The sequence below is a fragment of the Paralichthys olivaceus genome, chromosome 20 (genome assembly GCF_024713975.1).
Source record: "Paralichthys olivaceus isolate ysfri-2021 chromosome 20, ASM2471397v2, whole genome shotgun sequence".
Lineage (NCBI taxonomy): Eukaryota > Metazoa > Chordata > Actinopteri > Pleuronectiformes > Paralichthyidae > Paralichthys > Paralichthys olivaceus.
In genome coordinates this window covers 12,063,817-12,083,590 of record NC_091112.1, presented here as the reverse complement: position 1 = coordinate 12,083,590, position 19,774 = coordinate 12,063,817, and the positions used below count along the sequence as shown (strand labels likewise).

The window sequence follows — 19,774 nt, the reverse complement described above, 5'->3', positions numbered from 1 at the left end:
ATTAACAAATGTTATCTATAAAAGTGAAGTGAGTGATGTTAGCATGCTTATATTAGCATTAAACCCAAAGCATCACTATCACCGAGAGGCAAACAAGTGAGGTTTATCCACACTCCTCATATATCTGGTGCGGTACAATAACTGTGACATTCATGAAAGCTCGTCACCAGCTTTGTATCTTGTGTTGAGCTTTTCTTTGCAGTTTCTCGTGAGAAAGTAAAACAATAATGTGAGTATTGATGAAATATGGTCGTAAACCAACTGTTCAGCCTGGATGCTTACACATAAAGGTTTGCGTCATTCTCTCGTAAGCAGGCAAAGCATTCCCCAAACAAACGTGTTAACTTCAGTGTGTAGCAAGAGCAATGTCATTTTATTCGTCTAGAGTTAATTATGCTGAACGAGCAGCTAGAGGGACATTCTTTGTGTGCGCTGCTTTACATGGTTTCCACGATGAACAACTTAGTTGTAATGTGAGAAATGAGAAGTGTCAGTTTCCACATTAAAATGTCCACATTGGGATCGATTTTAAAAACAAAAAGGGGGGAAAACAGATGTATTCCATAATTTAATCATTTTATCCAGGAAACCAAATGTTTAAGGGTTAAAAATATTCTTTTAAAAAATCGAACAAAAAAAGAAGAAGATCACAGAGTCAGGTTTTGTTTGGTTGAGAGAAGATTAATGGTCATAGGCACTGGTTTGGGAGGGGGAGAAAGCTGCTCTCGACGACTGACAGGAAAACGTTATCCTGTTGTTTTCAGAGTCAGAGGAGAGCGCTTCCTCTGTGAGGACGTAGACAAACATAAAAACACAGACAGGCCAGATCTCCACATTGAGAAGAAACAGAGTATCACACTCTATCAGTACAGCAGGCTCAGGGGAAGAGTGTCCTTCCCTAACAGTAAACTGCAGTTTCAGGTCCAGCTTTTCAGAGTAATCATGTAGTGACACGGTTAAAAGCAGAACAGTGGCTCCCTCTCTCTGTGGAGCAGGGCACTACAATGAAATGAGTGACAGGACACAATGAATGAGGAGATGGGCATTAGGCAGATCGCATCAACATAGCATTAGCTCAGACAGGACTGAAGTGGCACAGATGACAGTTAAAGAGACGGAGTATAAGGTATTTGACTTAAAGTGTCACAGTCCACATGTGCAATATTCTAGCTGACCGCAGCTCCAGTGGTGATCCACCCAAAACTGCAAGGTTCCCCTCTCTGACCCAGAGTCAGTTTTCTTTGATCACATCCTCAAAGGGGGAAATGATACAGGAATAAGAAGAGGAAGAAAAAGAGGAGGAAGAGAGGCGGGATTTGCTTGTTCACAGGTCGTTCGGGTTGACGATGGTGAAGTCAGAGTCCTTGCTGTGGGTGGAGCCCTCGTCCGGGCTCGAGGAGCCTGAGGTGATGCCGGCCATCAGCGGGTCGTGGAAGGTCCCAGCTGCGCCCTCGGGTTCCATACGTACCAGGCCGCGCCCTCGCCTGATCGGAGGGGTCTGCTCAGCTGCGGCTCTTCCTCCTTCTGCTCCTCCCCCCTCAGGAGCCTGCAGGTCCCCATCCTGGGACACGAGGATATAGTCGTCCCAGTTTTTACCCTCTGAGCCGGGGAAAGACGCCACCTGCTCGTAAGTTAAAAATTGTGTGCATGAGTAAAAGCTGCATAATTGCTCTCTGCTGCTTGTTTAGTCTTCAAGCACAAAGTATCCAAAGGTAAAAAAAAAAAAATCTGACATCAGGGAGGATGTGATTCTGTATTCTTTGCAGAATTAGACCATGTGATACAAAATTTGGCCCATTGGAAAAATGTTTCATAAAAATTCAATCAGATCAGATTTTAAAGAAGTATTAAATACTGAATCAAAAACTTCAGACAATTAGAAAAACCCAAACTAATCTTTAAACACTGAGTGTTATGTAGTTAATAGTAACACAGCTAAAATAAGTGTGGGGCTCTTAACTTGAAAGCTTTGAAGATGACTGATCAACTATTAACCTGTTGCTCAGGTGGAGTCACGGCCTGCTCCTCCTGCTCCTCTTTCTCATCCGTGCTCGCACTGCCTTCCAGATCAGAGTCCCGGCTCTGCCTGCTGCTAACTTTCTGTTTGCGGTCGCCATGGTGATTGATGGCAGCTAGAGCGGTTTCAGCAGCTGCAGTGGAGGTGTAGTGATCATCGGCAATCGTGATCTCCTCGTTTTCCTCCGCCTCCAGCTGACTTTGGTTGAAGCGCAACGCCCCCTTCAGAATGTCTTTGATCTGACAGGATCAACGCACAAAGCAGAAAATGTTACAAGCGTTAAGACCAAACGTTAATGCTCATTGTCCGTACCCACACATAGATTGGACTGACCTGTTTGAGACCAGCTAGTGACACCAGGACCTCATCCTCTTTCTCCAGGTTTTCTTGCAGAATCACTTCCTGGATTTTACCTGTGGACATATAGTTAATGAGCTATGACATCATCTACGTGATTCTTCAGATTCGGATGAATTTATAATCTGATCAACTTGGAGTCTGAAAATCTTTGTCCAACATTATGCCCACTTAGCAATACGATGGAATGCAACACGTATATTGTATCTTAAACTGTCTGTAATCAACGGATCAAATTAAAAGATTCCCAACAGGGAAGCAAAATGAAAGATTACTATGATTAATAATTGCAGCAGATCTACAGCTAAACTCACAGATGTGTGCGTTCATCATCTTGGCACAGTATTTGCTCATGGCTTCCAGGTCGTTGATCTGTCCCTGGAGGAAAGATACCTGGGCTTCCAGATCATCCTCCTATTGATAATACACACAAGTAAACACTTAAGTACACAAACACAACAGATTAGAGAGGGACAAAAAGGGCTTAGTGACAGAGAGAGGAAGATGACACACAACTCTGACAGGCCGAGTAAAAAACGACGGGTCTGACAAAGCGAACAGCTCACCGACTCCTTCTTGCCAATGGTCTTGCTGTGGGAGCGAGAGCGAGTGATGTGGAAGAAAGAGTCTTTCTTGGTGGCAGAAAGTGGAGGTGAGGAAGTGCTGACGTCACTGCCTCTGGAGGGAGGAAGGGGCGGAGAGGCGGTGGACTGAGCCCGCCCACCAGTGAGACTTTCTATGCTCGGAGAGGAGCTGACTGTCCTGGAGCTTTGCCCTGAGAGAGAGAGAGAGAGAGAGAGAGGAGGAAGAGGTAAACTGGTTTAAAGAAATACTGATATTATAGCTAAAGCATTTTAATATCCAATAATTGAAATTAAAGAGTGGAAGAGTTCAAGAAGAATGTGAAGCCTGGAGGCATAATATATAGACTTTTAAAGTTATTAATCCAAATAAAAAAATTGTTTAATTAAATAGATAATTAAAATTGAAAATGAATGACTCTCAAATGATGAATATATTTATTTTAAAACAGAATACTAAATGACTTTTAGAATTTCCATTTAACTAGTGCAAAGATGTGTAAGTACTATGTCACCTGATGATTCAATTATGTCAAACCCATGGAGCAGCAGCAGCAGCAGCTCTGATTGGCCACTGCTGATTTTTGAATTAGTCCTCATCATGCAAATGCAAATATCTGATACCATTTTCCATTTATTAATGTATTAACTAATTATACTAAAAGACTACTGGTCTATAATTATTCTGGATTCCATTGGCAAAGCACAGGATAAAAAAAAAAAATCTGTGTTTGAGTTTCTGTGTAATTAAAAGGACATGTGGAAACTTGCAAACGATGTGACAGACGACATCAGCAACCTTTTCCACTTTCAAAACAAAGCACATAGGTGCCTGATCACAAGTTTAAAAGCAATAAAGGCAGAAGACATAAAAGTCCATGATGTGTCTGTGCCATCGGCTTCATTTCCACTGTTGAGGCAAGCTGTGATCTCCCTCTGCTGGTCACCCTTCAGTATCACATGCTATATTCATTTACTCTAATACTGTACAAAGCAGCAGCAACAACAGCTGACCAAACAACGACAAACTTTCCATGCAGACGTGCAACAAGCGCAAGCGAATGGCGGAGGACGGGGTTGGTGAATCACACAAGCGGTTGCCGTGGCAGCAGTTACCTTGTGTGTCAGTGTGAGTCGGGGCTGGGAGGGAGACCTGAGACGCTTCACCTGAAACTGCATCTAACACACAGGAGAGGCTGATGATGCCAAAGCCAAACAAACCAATGACCGACCAGAGCTGCACAATACGAATAATAGGTGAATTACGATTTTGTTTTTTCAAATCAGATTCTAGATCAATTTGTGAGCAATAGATCATCATATGGTGTAACAGGTAGGGGAGCGGATCTCCCTGCCAATGCAAACTTAGCAGAATGGTTGTCATATAAAATAAAGATTGAAGAGGGGTGTGAATCGAGATCGTGAATGAAAATGATGATTAATCGTGCAGTCCTTTTATTAACTGATATTCAGCTCAACTGCAATGGAGTTAACGTGAACATGCAGCTTATTTACCAGATAAACAACAGCAAACCAGACTGAGCAGATGAGTAGCTGCTTCCTCGAAAGCTGTCCTGAAATAAGATCCTGGCGCGTCCAGTCACTCACCTTTGCTGAGTTGGACGGGCATGCTCTCTGACTTGAGCAGGCGATAGTGCTGATTCTGGACGTGGCTCTGGGTCTGCGTCGGAGCGTGTGCTGACGGCGGCTCAGCGAGTGGGTGAGGCAGGACGGGTGCAGGGGCCGAGGCGGGGGAAGTAGATGAGGAGGAGGAAGAGGAGGAGTGTACTTCGCTGTTGATTGGCGAGATCCCGCCGGACCCACCCAATATGGCCGGAGCAATCAGCTTCCTGCCAAAGCTCAGCAGGCTGCTGGAGACCTTGTTGATGTTGAGGGGGGCAGTTTTTGTACTGGAACTGGAAGTTGAGGCGTACAGAGAGAACAAAACTTTACAATCAATCTTAGTTTTTCCAAGGTGTGGATTTATTTCCTACCTTCCAGATTTTTTTAAAATTTCTTTAACATTGTGAGATCTCAGAAAATAACATTGATAACGTTGATAATTAAATTTTTTCCAAATGTGACAACAGATTATAAATCGAAATTTCTACCTGTGAAAAACTGAATTCAAATTCCTTTGGTTAAACTCTTTGGTTGGAAAACTTTGGTTCACACAGTGTTTGTGTGTGTTTGGGAGAACAACTGTGTGTATTTTACCGTGTCTTGTTCATCAGGTCAGCTCCCCTTGTTTTATAGTAATCCAGGTTCTGCTGAAACTGGTAGTTGACAGGTCGTGGGTTGTTCTACAAAGTGAAGAACAGAGCAAACTATTTTTTCTGTGTTAACACAAAAAAAATCTACAATCCTTGCTGCTGTGCGTGATAACACAGGAGAGTGAACAAGTCGGCCTAGAATCTGTGTCTATGCATGACTACGTAAACAACACGTGTGCCTTGATGTCTCATGAGTAAACAAGCCACTTTCCTGCCCCCACCCTCCGTGTTATTAATGATGACGACCCCCCAGGTGTAACTGTGATGCGGACGTGGTGTGACGTGACCATTCACCTGAGGTTCACACTGTCACGTTGGATCAGCACCTTCCTGGGGTTTCATCCCAGGGAGCGTAGTGGTCAGGAGTGTGGGGAGTTGTTGTGTTTGGGTTTATGGGTCAGTGGATAGGGAGGATGAACACAATATGGTTTATACAGGGACAGGCAGGTGTTAGCTAAGGTCAAAGAACATATAATGATTAAACGCTCACATGTCAGCGACTGCTTAATATAAAAATGTGAATCTGAGTATGAGTACAAGTAAGAGTGACAGAACAATCCATCTGGCTGTGTGTGTGTGTGTGTGTGTGTGAGATAAGCAAGAGAGAGGGACAGTGAAAAAAGTGTGTGTAAGGAAAAATATGCAATCTTCTTTTAGGTTGCTTCATCCCAAACAATGGCTTTGCACTTTTTTGAGGTTGCAGCATCTTTACAAATAATAATTCCATTATTGCAAAATGAAGCAGACTCCACAAATCACTATTATTTTAACATAATTGGGAAAAAGATTTTCTTCTCTAACACTACAATGCATCTTTCTCCGATCTTGTCATGTTTGTGCAAAGATGGTGTAATATGGTCGAAGAACTATCAAGCTTACCTGCACACAACTGAAAATTAACCTAAATGTGAATTTAAGCATCTGAAACAAATCTGTAAAAGACAAGTGGCAAGACGTAATCCTTCAGCTGGCTTCACTGAGCTACAGTATCTGAGGATTGTATCAGGTTCTTAAAAATCTTGTTAAACCACGTAAGTGGCAGAATTAATTTAGTGTGTGGATGTATCTAGGGTGCACCTGCACATAAGAGAGTGAATGAGAAGTTCTTGTGTGTGAGAGCTGCATTGAATGTTCCTGTATAGCTTGGGGGGAGACAGAGCAAGCACAAGGCCAATAGCGCTGCAGACAGCTCAAAGAATCAACGGAGCAAAACACTAAGATCTCTTACGCTATTATGAGAAGTGTAAATTTGTTTTGCTTCATTATGAAATTGTGGGAGGACAAATTAGAACATGGCCGGCCACCACAGTTAATTAATGTCGAAACTATGATATTCAATAACATTTAAATGTTTCAGGTCTTATCTACCTTTAACCAAGTATATTATACTGTATCTAGAGGCCTTTTTTTACAGATCAGTGAAGCTCTTCTAAGATATAGATATATACATATAGATGGCTCAAGTATCTAAGTTTTCCATTTAAAATGTCCTCTCCCTTCTCCTTTTAGAGTTGTGGCTGCTCGGGCATAAAGAAAGTGCTACAGTATAAAACCACAGGAACTTTCAGCGAAGACTGAAGTGTAACAAACAAACAATACAACTGTTACTCATGGACACAAAATATACATGAATACCACTTTTTTGTTTACAGTAATTAGACTAGTGTGGTTGCTTACTTTGGGATCTCGAAGGAACAGAGCCTTTTGAAGCAGAGCATTGATGTCTCCTATCGGAGGGTAGTGCATTAGCAGGCCCAGGCAGGTCTGGAAGTTACTAGCAATGACTGAAACAAGAAAATCAACAAATGCAGCATTAGAGGAGCCTGATGAACAATCTAACTAAAGAACGCATTCAAATGAAGCATTTATTTTCTTTGTCAATGTTTGATCTTGATTAAAATATGCTGTCTGGCTTAGACATGCTCTTTCCAGGATGGGGGACAAACCTACCACTCAAACACTATTAAAGTTTCCTATGCAACGTACAGTATGTATAGTATTAGTACGCTGACCTCCAAAACATGATTGCATATACTACTTTCAAAAACAACGGTAGCTGCATCTCTTCCTTTAGGACACAATTGAGTCAAATGTGTCAAAAAATATTTTAAGAGTTCCCATCAGTCCTTGAATATCTTCTACCAGCATCCTTTCAGAGTAACCTTCAGAGAAGCACTTCTCTGATGAACAGCTTCCTCTTTGTTTTCCTCTCAAAAGTATTCTTAGACATGCAGTTTAAAGTACAGGCTTATTGCAAAGCAAGAATTCAGTGACCGATTAAAAAAGGACAAATCAGGGACGATGTTTGCCCTCAAGCTGAAACCTACATCCTGCTTGAATCTATATATGGCAGCAAGGATCTACTGTATTCTATTTAAAGCAAAATAACCCCATCTGATTAAATGAGGTGGAGGAAATAAGTGTTTCTTATTAGATATACTGCAAAGACAACTCGTGGCGTTATTGGATTATTTCAGTAACAAATGGGGCATACGAGCATCCCGGATGTAGAGCAGCATGGCCACAAAGATGTAGTCCACCAGGTCCAGAGTGATGCTGTCAGCAAACAGGGCGTCCCACACCACCAGCAAGTCCTGGAGAGGGAACTCACGACCAAACAGCAGGCGCACCCACCGGCTGACAGACATAAAGATGGAGAAGGTGAGTGTGTTTGTGCACAAGCCGAGGGAGAAGAAAAGGTTCAGACATACTGAGCTAAAGGTGTGGCTACTGACATGCCATAAATTTGTGGGGCTATCTCCAGCCGGTTTACGTGCATGTGCAGCTCCACGTCGTGCTTCTTCACCAGCTGGTCCTGGATGCGGTTAACTTTGGTCACTATGGCAACAGATGGTCCTGAGTCCTGGGGCCGAGCAAATGGGATGCTGGTCAGCATCTCCTCCTTACCCTTGAGGAGGAGATCATTATGTAATTAGCATATATTATATAAACCTACAGTTGCAGCATCTGCGGCCAATTTATAACAATTTAACACAAAGGGACCAATGAAATGATTCTTCTAGGGAGGGTAGACCACAGTTTACTCTATGCAGGTTTTTGCTGTTTAAGAAGTATGACCATGTTATGAGCTTGTCATGCTAAGAATTTATTGAAATCAAGTCTGTTTCTAATGATATTAATATTCAGCTTTTTTCTATTATAGCAGTGTAATGTATTTACTGATTTAATAATCAATAAATGTTTTTGTTGTCAATGACGAATATCTCTATTACAATGCAGTAATTCTATCTTATTAATACCAGCCTCACAGTTGAACATTTACCACTGCTGTAAGTGCAAATTAAAAGGCATCCAAGTGGAAAAACACAGTGGCTTTTGAAACTGAATGTGTTAGTCACTGAAGTTGAGAATGAAAACAGTCGTTTATCAGCAACAGTGAATCTAAAAAACAACACGACAGCCATTTGCAGGATTCTTTTTGACAGCTGATCAGTTTTACATTTTACAGGGGAGTACCAGAATGAGAAGGTGATGCCATTTATTGTGTTTGATGTCGTATTAAACATTAATATTCATGTATTGAATACATGACATTAATGAGCTAAAACTGTGTTGTAATGCACAAACAATTATGGCAGATCTTCAGATCACACTGACCTTCCTCACTTCTCTCTCGAAGCTGGAGAACCACGGCTCTGCTGTATCCATTAGCTGTGAGAACATGGCACTAGAGAAAGAGGTGTATTAGTGTGAGTGTGTGAACGTGTGTATTGTGCGTGGAGGGTAAGACAAAATGACTAAAAAACAAATAAGTCACATATTGTGAGGTGAAAAGAAGAAAAAATACACATCCTATCAGACAGTACTCACTATGCATCGTGCTCCAGGTACTCTGGGTCCAACAGACACTTCATCTCCTCACTGTAGAGGAAAACAAACAACAGACCCCTTAGATTGATCCTTCCACAGATAAACACAGACCTATTTTGGTTTCTGAAGAGAGCGCAAGCTACTGAAGCCCAGAGGGGTCTCAGGGTGTTTATGACAACAAACGGGTGAAAGTTTCAGGTTCACCAGTGAGGAGCTGACCTGGGGCTGGCCGTCTCGCTGGCATGCTGGAAGGCTTGATGATCACAGTGCAGCACGAACACTATGGGAGCCAGCAACTCATGCATCCCCTGCAGACGGACAGGAGGAGACAGAGGTAGAGGGAGTGGAAGGCGTGAGAGGGCAGGGGGAGGGAGAAAATATGGTTCATTTGTGGTCAGTCCTTCTTTAATGGTGATGCACGAGGTTTCTAATCCATGATGACAGCCTTAATTTAGATATTGTTAGCCACTGCCCGGCCATATGTCACTTCCAGTTTGCAAAAAAGATGCTGTTCTAGCAGACTATTTATTCGCTGGCACCTGTTACAGACACCGATAATGATTAGGTTACAAAGGCATTTTGTTCTTTTGTCTAAACACACTGGGTGCTGAGACACACACAGTATCAGCATCCAGGGACATTAAAGGATCGCTGTTCCTAAAAACAACAATGTTCAGACTTCAAACCTTTCAGTTAAATCAATCATTGTTAGGGCAAAGTACCTGTTTATATAATAACTGTTCATTTTCTCTGGCATAACAGAAGAGAATGTCTGTCAGCTTGGTCCTCACATCCTCATCCTGGAAGTAACGGATCTCAGGGAACCTGAAGGAAATGGTAAAATAAATGAATACAATGAAGAGAGCAGGTGTTTACATCTTTCTGACAGCAAATAAATAGAAAGATGATGATACTGACGTTCTTAACACATCCTGTTTGACCATCCCCTTCAGCTCTTTATCCTGGAAGAACTTGTTCCACAGACTCTGGAAATCGAAGGAGAAAATAAGACAGCGTCAAAAATGCAATACCAGAATAATACTTGAGTACGTACTTGAGAAACTTACTGAACTGCAACTGCTTGTATAGAGACAAATATGAAATATTTCCATTTTTAAGATGATTAAAGTTGACCTGCTGTAAACTGACGAAAAGGATTTTAAAGTAATACTAGTAACTAACAGAAACTAAATGTTGGTGCCTCACTCTTTTCTCTATATTTATAGCAACTTTTTTTCAGCCAATGCCCTGTTGTTTATTGTTCTCATGTCTTTATGTTATTAGTTTAAATCTGAGTGCAATGGAGACAAACGCAAAACTTACCCCCTCATCCTGAGACAGAGGGTTGTTGACCACCAGGTCCTGCTGGCCTGCAGCCTTGCGAGGGTTAGTGATGTGCTGAGACAGAAGAATGCAGAACAGATCAGTGACATATTGTGACCTTACTATCCTTCAGTGTAGAAGAAAAAAGTTCTATTTAGTTTAAAATATCTGTGGCAGGTGACAGTCTTCAAAAATTTAAATCTAAAATATAAACTATCACCATATCCACAAAATAATTTAGTTGGTTATTAACGCCTCAATGCTCCACAAATTACAGCAGAATCACAAAAAGCTACTGCAACCTATTTTCCCATCATGCTGCAGGAATTGGCCACAGAGTGGTGCTCTCACCGTCTCTTTGATCTTCTCATACCGGGCTCGGAGCTCCTTGGTCTTGTTGATCCATTGCCCCTTGTCTTCAGGAAGAGCCTCCAGGTACAGCTGCAGACACACAGTCATTTCATGCTACCAACAAGAATTTCTATCTCTCAGAAGTCACAAGCATGTAGAAAACTGACACCTTCAAAACTAAACTATAGGCTGCATTTTCAAAAATAAAATAAAAGCCCTGCAAGATGCCAGGAATGCAGACTTTTCTGAGGCAGAGAAATTGGCAAAGCCCCTTTAATCTAACTCGATAGGATGGCTTGATCCATTTGGCAGTTACCTTCCAGCAGACGCTCCGAAAGCGGCTGCTCCTCAGTCGACCGTTGATGCCTGCCTGCCGGATCCTGGCCAGGTAATTACTGTTGAGGAACAGGTCGTCCCATTCATTCCTGTGCAAGGGAGGGGAGGCAGAGGACCAGGAGATTTATGAGCTTCTCAACCCAAATTGGGTACGGTATTCCATCTGATGTGTCATCCAGCAGTAAAGGCTGGGCTGTGTGTTGGACCAGGAAAAGCACTCACGCACTAAACTACAGGAAAACACTCACCTGTATGAGAGGAAGGTTGACTGAGACTGTGAGTAACTGCTGCTGTCAAGAGATCCTCCTGTTAAAACAGGCACAGACACAACCACAAGGGGGTGATATAAACAACCAGTGATGGGGAGTAAAAGTTGACATCAATAATTTCAAAGCTTGTGAACACAGGCCCATATACAAAAACATAACCTTTTAAAACCATCATAACAAACTGGCCTGTCTACTGCTTCCTAACAACACATGATTTATTTTCTGAGCTACTTTTTCAAATCATGCAGGAGATGCGAAAGAGCCGGAAGCAGGAAAAGTGACAGCACGAAGTAATTCTCTTTGTCTTTATTGGTGGGTAATAAGTCTAATTTGGCCTGCAGGTGAACACACATCCAAGTCATGGAGCTGTCTATCAACATTAGTTACAGGAGTAGATCATTCCACAGGGACACTCAGCATGAATATTCATCAGTTCCACGACATGTCAACCCCCAACATTATCTCTCTCTCACGCGTAAACATAAAAACACCTCAGCCCGGGGGCGTCGCCATCCATGTCTGTGACTCACAGTCAGCTCCAAAATTGATTTCATTATCTTTTCATATCTACTTCTTCAACTTGTTGTGCTACACTCTGTAGCTTGTCTACTGATAGGAGCCTGTGATAGGCCACCTGACATTATCTGGAGGGGCTGTGTGTTAGAACGCAAATATCAGAAGCAGTGTCTGCAGACGTGCTAGTGTCAATGTGCAGTAAACAAAAACCTGGGATCTTAGCAGTGGAATTTATAGTCATGCCTCATGCACCACCCCCCACCCTAACGCTCCAGAGATTTCTGCGTTGTGTTAATCACGCCTGACCGGAGAAGCTGCTACTGCATTCTTCTGTAAGTGAAAGGATACTCTGGAGAAAGCGCAGACCTTCTCTGGTGTTCATGTTTGAAAACATGTTAAGTTTCTCAAAATGCAAGTCTTTCAACGCACTGCACGAAAACGTGAAATGAAGGCTGACATACTGCTGTGGTTCTTGTTGAAATTTTGAAGCGGGTCGAACCCCGTCTCCTGCTGCTCGTCTGTCTGGAGCGGATGGCGAGTTTCAAAATTGGGATGCTGCATGGCCACGAGCCAGCCGGACCTTGACAGTGAGAAAAGATAAATGAAACCCAGAATTAAATCACAGATTAGTAAAACAAAACAGATAACAGATAAAGAAGAGACAAACGAACATCTCCAGTGATGCGATGCATGACTTTCGACCACTGACTCCACTGATAAGGAGACTGACCTTCAGTCAGAGAATTTGCTGACAGTTACCTTCCCGTTGAAATCTTTTCAAAGTTGATTGCTGATCTATGGCCTAACTCTAGCCAACCCCTGACCCTCTCCGCAACAACCCGCTGTGATCAGTAAAATATCCAACAGTGAAATCCCACTTGAACTGTTATCTCAGCACTTACTGTCACAGCCTTAATATTCTCCACGGCACAAGACTCAGAGGAAAAGGATGATTCTGCAAAAGAAAGAAACAATTACGAAAGTTAGGGGGCGACAAGGGTCTTCAATAACTTTATGTCATTAGTAAGCAGAAATAAACAGTTGTTGAATGTTCTGAACGCCAGTGATAAAAGTGACGACACAATTTAGTTTTAGAATCAATGAGCTAATCGATAGTAAATCCATCGTTTAAACATCACATTCACTTTGCACTGCTGTCAGCATTGACGCTGCACAACAAGAAGGTGCCTGGTTTGAATCTCAGCTCGGGGGTCTATCCCTGTGTAGTTTGCATGTTGTCTCTGTGTCTGTGTGAGTTTTCATTGGGTAGTCCTGCTTCCTCCCACAGTCCTGAGACGTCAGATTGGGTGTAAATTGGTTAAAGCGTGAAAGGTTGAATGTCTCCTAATGTTGACCCTGTGATATACTGGGGACGTGTCCAGAAAGCCTCTCGCCCAGTGTCCAACTACTTCAATAACCCTCAAAGGATAAGCGGTACAGATAATGAGTGGATGCATTCATTACGTACAACATAGTAACAGATATCAGACTTGGCACTAATAACAGAATACATGTCAAAAAGCTTTTGTAACATTGTGACAGTTTTCCCACTTTTTGCATTTAACAGAACTTTGCAGCATCAAATAAAACCATGACGCTGACGACAGTCGGTGAAGAACGGCTTAAAATAACAAGAGCCACTTGAGGTGCCTGATGCTCCACCATGCTCACTGTGATATATTAAACGTAAGGAGTAATACTAATGAGGTCATTAAGTCTGCAAATTAGTGTGTTAATTAAATATTCTGATGTCAACAGCCTTGTCTTCTCATAACACAAACACAACACTGAATCGGATATTGTAATAACTATCAACTATTTCAGGAGAATCCATTGTTTCTTATAAAACGCAAATATACTGCACATTTACTCAGGTAGTAATTTTAAATCATTACCACAAGACCTTTGCATAGACAGTCACGATAGCTGCAACAACCAATAACATCTAACTGACGAATCAGCTCAGTTCGAAGAGATGAGGAGATTGTAAATTTTAACCCTGTAAACATTTTTAACAAACAACTGCAGCAATGAAACCATGTGCTCGTGTAGAAAATCCAAAGTGTCTAGAGAGCAGTGAAGAAACAAATTGACATCAATTGATTAACTGATCAACAGATAATTATTCAGGAATTTCTTCATTAGTTATATAATATATTAAGTAAAGTACAGAACAATCTTTGGTTTTAGCTCCTGTTGTGTCTTTTTTTATCCTTATAAAATATCCTTATTTTCTAACATTAAGACGAAACCCTGAATTGAATTTTTTTTATTGACAATTAATCTGCTGATCTGTTTCAGTCTGGTTCTGGACTGATTTACTACTTTATTTTATTTTATATTATTGTATTAATATCTTCCAAACTGTTGGTCAGACAAAGCAAGACAAATGAAGGTGCCACATTTGCCTCTGGGGATTTATTTTTTTTATTGTCAAAAGTATTAATCAAGCCATGAAGAGCACAATCTGCAGATCAATCGATAATTAAATATTTGTTACTTTCAGCCCTAATTGATTAATAAAAAAAGTAGTTTAAATAATACAGTTATTGCTTGAATTAGTACTGGAAGAACTTCATTTGAGGTAAAAAATCCCCCAGCCTCCATGTAAAAATCAGTATTTTAATAATCTCAGGGTCTTTAATAATTGTGAAAAATCATGCGCTCAACACAAATACCAATGTTTAAAGTATATGCAAGAAAACAGATCCCAGCTCTGAGAAAAGTTTAACTTTTTGTTGAGACATCACAATTTGGGTTAACCACCAGTTCTGCGTTCTTCATCCGGCTTGAGATTATTCATATGTTTATGAATATGGTTAGCCTAATACACAGGCCTACAGAATAGCACGCTTCCACTGAGCATTATGATTTTTTTTTGCTTATAAATTGTGGAAATAACACAACAAAGGCATCTCTTAAACCTATTAACCATGTGAATGGAACACGGCTCGATAAATCAGCTACACATGCCATCAAAATAGAAATGATTTTATATGCATAATGTATGTGCCTGTTTTGTTAGGAAACATCTGTTCTCCACGAAGACTAATGCTCTCCTTAAGTCAGCGCGCTTTTCCTCCCTTCCCTCATAAAAACCACATTATACCATTAAATAATCGGAACTAATCCACAACCGTAGGGAAAAAACAGAGGAATGTTGTGAATGTGTACCTCCAATAAGAGCCTGTCTTTCAGTTTGACTGTAAAAGATCGACCTGAACGATATAGAAGTGAGCAACCATAAATACAAAAGTAGTCACCTCTCTCACGAAGTGATAATTCACATTATCACTATATCTGTCTTAACTTTGACCTACAGAGGAATCAAAATATATTTTAAGACTCTCTCTTTCCCGAAGGCCTGCAAACACATCCAGCGCTTTGTCGCTTCTTTCTAAAAATAAAAAGTCTCTCTGAGGGGGCGTTCACAGATCACTCACTGTGCTTTGAGGAGGTACGTCCTGTGTCTATGTGAAAGTCTTTGCGAGTGAGTGAAGGATGATGCAGGTGAAAGACTCGAGGCCTTGCTGCGTTGGCACAGTCTCGCCTGGAGCAGAGTCTTCTCTTAGCCTTCTGCTGCCTTCATTACTTCCTCAACGACATCCCAACTTTACTACAGTACATAATAATCAAGGCAAATTAGCTTCTGCATAATTTACTCCGCAGCACCTGGAGACACCTCAATAATTCAAATCACGAATCTTTCATGAAATAATCAAATCAATACATAATGAAATGCATAAATAAATCAGCAGACAAATAACACCGCGTCCATCTGTTCTGAAGTCGAGGATCTGTTCCTGGGATTTACAGCTTAACAACCCATGAAGCTAAATTCAAATACATCATTTGGTAACATACATTAACACTCTTTTTAAAGGTAACACCTCAAGTATGACTATGAAGGTAGAATGTCAACATTGAGGACTACATCAAGCTCTCTAAACGCATACAAGGTCCGATGGCCTAGCTTCAACAATATACCTTCAATAATTCTTATCAATGTATGCTACACAATACCTCACTCTCCCTTTCCTTCTGCACACATTCAATCTTAAGAGGGACAACAAACATCACTGGATCTCAGTCTAAAACCTTTCTCCACTTCTTTGTTTCTTTTCGAAAGGCAGGAAGCATCTCATTCTCCAGTGTCATGAGAATATTTTAGGGTTGCTTCCTCTCTGCAAAGCAACAAAAGCAAGATGTCCACTTTCAATTTGGCAGCCATGCTGACAAAGTAAAAGTCGTTCTCTCTCTTTAAAGCATAGAGGCAGGTTTTGGTCACGTATTGGCACTAAAGAGCCCATTTTCACTGTGAGGTGAAATAAAAAACAAGAAAACGCTCGTTGCCTAAAGGCACAAAGGCTAAACTATTCAGAAACTAAACCCTGATTAGTCAAGTCAAGTGTATTAAATGTTTTGCTGAAGTGATCTGTAGAATTTCCATTTAGAGATGTAGCTAGATGAATGCAGCTCGTTTGAAATGAACAGACTGCAGCCTTGTTTTCAGCCCGAGAAAATGCCTTCAATCATTTCTCAGACTTTTAATAATAACATTAGTCAACAGCTGAACCGGTCTACTTGTATTTATTTCAGCTAAACCATTACCAGAGAAATCAAATCTAGAATAGATTCAGGAAAAGAAATGGTACATGGCTCAAAGAGGAATTAGCAAACCAGCAGTGAGAGATTGCTGTTTAGTCAAAGTTAAACACCCCGGCTAAACAAACTCACATGTCTCTACTTCTGCACACAGTGAGAGCCCAGGAGCCTTCACAGTAGTCACATGCTCCATGAGGCTGAGAACATGCTCAGGGACCTCAACCTTGGCAAAATACTATGAACTTGCAGGGTGTTGACTGTTTCACATTTCAAATACATGATTAGAAATGAAATCTGTCTGTATACAAGTACCAGAGCAGTGGTGCAAAACCGTTGGGGTGAGGGCGCCTGTGTCACAAGATAAATGTGAAGCATGGAATGTTTTTCCTTTAATCCGGGTTTTTTTTCCCTGTGGATTAATCAACGATATTACCTCCTTAGGGCTCTCCAGACTATTCAAACTAAAATGGAGAGCAGAAGAGCGCAAACCTCTGCCAAGGCCCTTAAATTCAATCAAGCTGCACCAGATTTCACACACTCAAGGTATCAGTTTCCTGAGTGTGCCTGATATTTTTTTTAAACAAAATCAATGAATTGATTCCCTGGGAAGAAAATATTTTTTTTAAAAGTGCTTTATTTTGCAATAAAAATAAGTAAATCTGCCCCAAAATTCAATGGGTTCTTCCTTCGGCCAAGTTTTGTGGAAATCTGTAGGTTTCACGTAAACAAACTGTGGAGAAAGTCCAGATCCAATTCTCTTTAGATCCCCTGGAGGACATGTCTGAAAATGGCTTTTAATCAAACAAACAAACACAGTTGAAAACATAAACTCAAACCAGCTTTGGATAAGATGCTGTTGTTTTTTTTTTTTACACATATAATACAGGACATCTTGTGTGCAATTTTACTGTGTAAAATCAAATTCAGAGCGTAGAAATACATTTAGTTGTGCAGAGATGGCCTAATAAAACAAAGTGCAGGGGGGTGGGGTGCAACCACTCAACAACCTACCAACTAATTCAACTTGTGCACAGAGATGGAAAACAGCTTTGTTTTAACCGGTCACAAGTCAGTAATGTTGGGTATCACTGCACCAAAGTGAGGCCTGCAGCGCACGAAGAACAAGGAAGAAACTATCCAACTACCAGGAACATGAAGACTCAAGTTCAGCAAGTACAACAGCTGCAATTATAACAACATAAACCTCAGTACTGATTTACAACTTTTAACTTCCTGTCACTACTTATGTGCTGCATGCACAAATGTGAATATTGTGTTCCTCTCTGCACGTTGACAACACAACCTCTACTTCTCTGTAGGCTGCAGACAGTCACGCAGTCTGGGATACTTAAAATCAAGTCACCTTAAATATGTGATTCTCCCTCAAATAAGTGTAACGTTAAGTTATTATAATCATGATTATTATTATTATTAAATTACAGTGAACTAGTGTGGAGAGCTGTGGGAAAAGGCATTAAACAGTGTTAGCTTTTACCAACAATCCGCACTGCTCTTAAACCCATCACCAAACCTGTTAGCCATGGAGGCGCTGAGCTAACGACACTCTGCACCAGATCACATTCAACCCTTACTTTTCATGAACGTTTTGGAAATGGTGCCGCTCATGTCATGTCCCTGCAGACTAAAAGCACACAGTGTCCGATGCACCACGGTCGGTGACAGACAGAGGGATTATCGATGCAGGCGGAGGGGGCCAAACAGCAGCTAAGCTAACTTGTGTCACGTTAGCTAGTGAAGTGAACGCAGGCTAACTTAGCTGAATGAACTCCCGGGCACACGGTGACAGTGACGCCCGCAGGAGACACCCTGCAGCAGGTAGAGCTAACGTGTCGTTAGCCGCCTGGATGTTTAGCGAGCTGCTCACCCACGGGCCTGTCGTTACTTCCGATAACACGCGCAGCAGCTGCAGCAGCAGAGAAAAGCTCCCTCTCCCCGGAGGCTGGAGGAGTGTGACCGGTGTCACAGAGGAACAACAGCCCGTCAGCGGTGACCAGACTCCCGGTGTGGGTCAGATACTTTGCTCGGTTCACGCAGGACTCCTCATTCTGCCGCGTCGGTTCTCTCCGCTGGTTTGTAAACAGTGGCGGGTCAGGCGGATGTGCTGAACACCAGCTGACTGGTCATGTGACGGGGCCTCCGTCTGCAGGTAGCGCTTCATCCACTGTGGCCCACACACTCCAGGTAGTAGACGCGGCCCCAGAGGCTCTTTTCCACCGTGCGATTTAATTCATTTTAGAATTTGTATTTATATTTCTCTCAGATGTTCTGTGCTTGTATTGTTCCCTGTCTTTTTGGCTTTTACAAAGGTGCAGTTAACAGTTTTTGAAGTAAGTAACTTCCTCAGTACTATTTTGAAGTATGCTACCACTGTGTACCACTGTGTTTTTTGTATCTGGCTGCTATTTACCACTTACTTTGCAGATAAGTTTGGTTTTTTTCAAAACATAAAATATAACAACAGATGCAACAACATTGAAAGTGATAAATATTAGCTACATCACAGCCATCTTCAATGTTTACATAGTAATACTTCAATAAACTAAACACAAATACATAATAATATAATAGGACACACACACAATGAGCATTTCTGTTTAGATTTAATTTGAAAAAAGAGTTGTTTTCTCAATAGTTATAGCAATTTAGTATGAGGTTTATTACATTTCTTTGGAAAAAGGGTTTGATAACATCATAAGAATCATTGCCAATTTTAGTTTTTCATACATGCAATCATATTAGTCTGTATACCGGTGTCAGAATGTTCAGTACTCCCTATCTATATTCTTGTTTTTAAAAATAAAATTACTAATAATACTGCATGTTTACTTTTATAAATAATCCAGTATTTTAACACTGGATTATTTGTGAAGACGTAAAGAATCTCAATACTTCTTCCACCTTTCTTGAAATACACTTATATTAAAAACATTGAAAAATAGTACCTCATTGTCAGATGTATGGGAATTGTGATTGTGAACTACCAACCTATACCTCAGGTAAAATAACATAGGGGAGTTCAAAGTCATTTAAAAATGTATCTTCATACAACTGCATGGATTGTGTCCTAATTTATATAATAAAAGAAGAGAGACATTTCCTACTTTAACCAAAATAACAAAGGAGGGTTATATTGAGAGGAAATTAAGAATCCAGAGAGAAATTAAGGAAATGTAGTGGAAACTGAGCATAAATGGGCTTGAAAACTATTCTCCAACAAGTGCATTGTTATAGCACAAAGTTGTGGTGGACGACGGCACCAAGGAGAAATAAAATACATCCTGAATAAACAAGAAC

At 41.1% G+C, this 19,774-nt stretch overlaps 1 protein-coding gene across 2 annotated transcripts; it reads right to left on the bottom strand.

The window, feature by feature from the left end:
* Positions 1-352: 352 nt before the first annotated feature.
* Positions 353-18,486, bottom strand: tbc1d5 (TBC1 domain family, member 5). 2 transcript variants are annotated; one of them, XM_020090676.2, is made up of 23 exons: positions 18,345-18,486; positions 12,757-12,809; positions 12,316-12,434; positions 11,318-11,375; positions 11,050-11,158; positions 10,734-10,823; positions 10,383-10,457; positions 9,978-10,045; positions 9,782-9,884; positions 9,279-9,367; positions 9,060-9,110; positions 8,847-8,916; positions 7,964-8,136; positions 7,723-7,865; positions 6,906-7,012; positions 5,173-5,258; positions 4,564-4,871; positions 4,072-4,134; positions 2,941-3,149; positions 2,689-2,788; positions 2,351-2,430; positions 1,996-2,256; positions 353-1,621 (listed from the first exon to the last, which is right to left on the bottom strand). In XM_020090676.2, the coding sequence occupies exons 3-23, from the start codon at positions 12,413-12,415 to the stop codon at positions 1,325-1,327; spliced, it is 2,640 nt and encodes an 879-aa protein (XP_019946235.2). In that variant the 5' UTR covers positions 12,416-12,434; positions 12,757-12,809; positions 18,345-18,486; the 3' UTR covers positions 353-1,324. The 2 variants fall into 2 exon arrangements, with proteins under 2 accessions (XP_019946235.2, XP_019946238.2); XM_020090679.2 differs by lacking the exon at positions 4,072-4,134.
* Between the last annotated feature and the right edge of the window lie 1,288 nt (positions 18,487-19,774).

Bases quoted from the DNA above. Each gene is read 5' to 3' on its own strand.
- tbc1d5 (XM_020090676.2), bottom strand. From the start codon at position 12,415: ATGCAGCATCCCAATTTTGAAACTCGCCATCCGCTCCAGACAGACGAG. The intron at 9,111-9,278 runs GTCAGCTCCTCA...TTTCCTCTACAG, and splicing joins AGCGAGACGGCCAGCCCCAG to TGAGGAGATGAAGTGTCTGT. The intron at 4,135-4,563 runs GTGAGTGACTGG...CCTGTGTGTTAG, and splicing joins GCCCGTCCAACTCAGCAAAG to ATGCAGTTTCAGGTGAAGCG.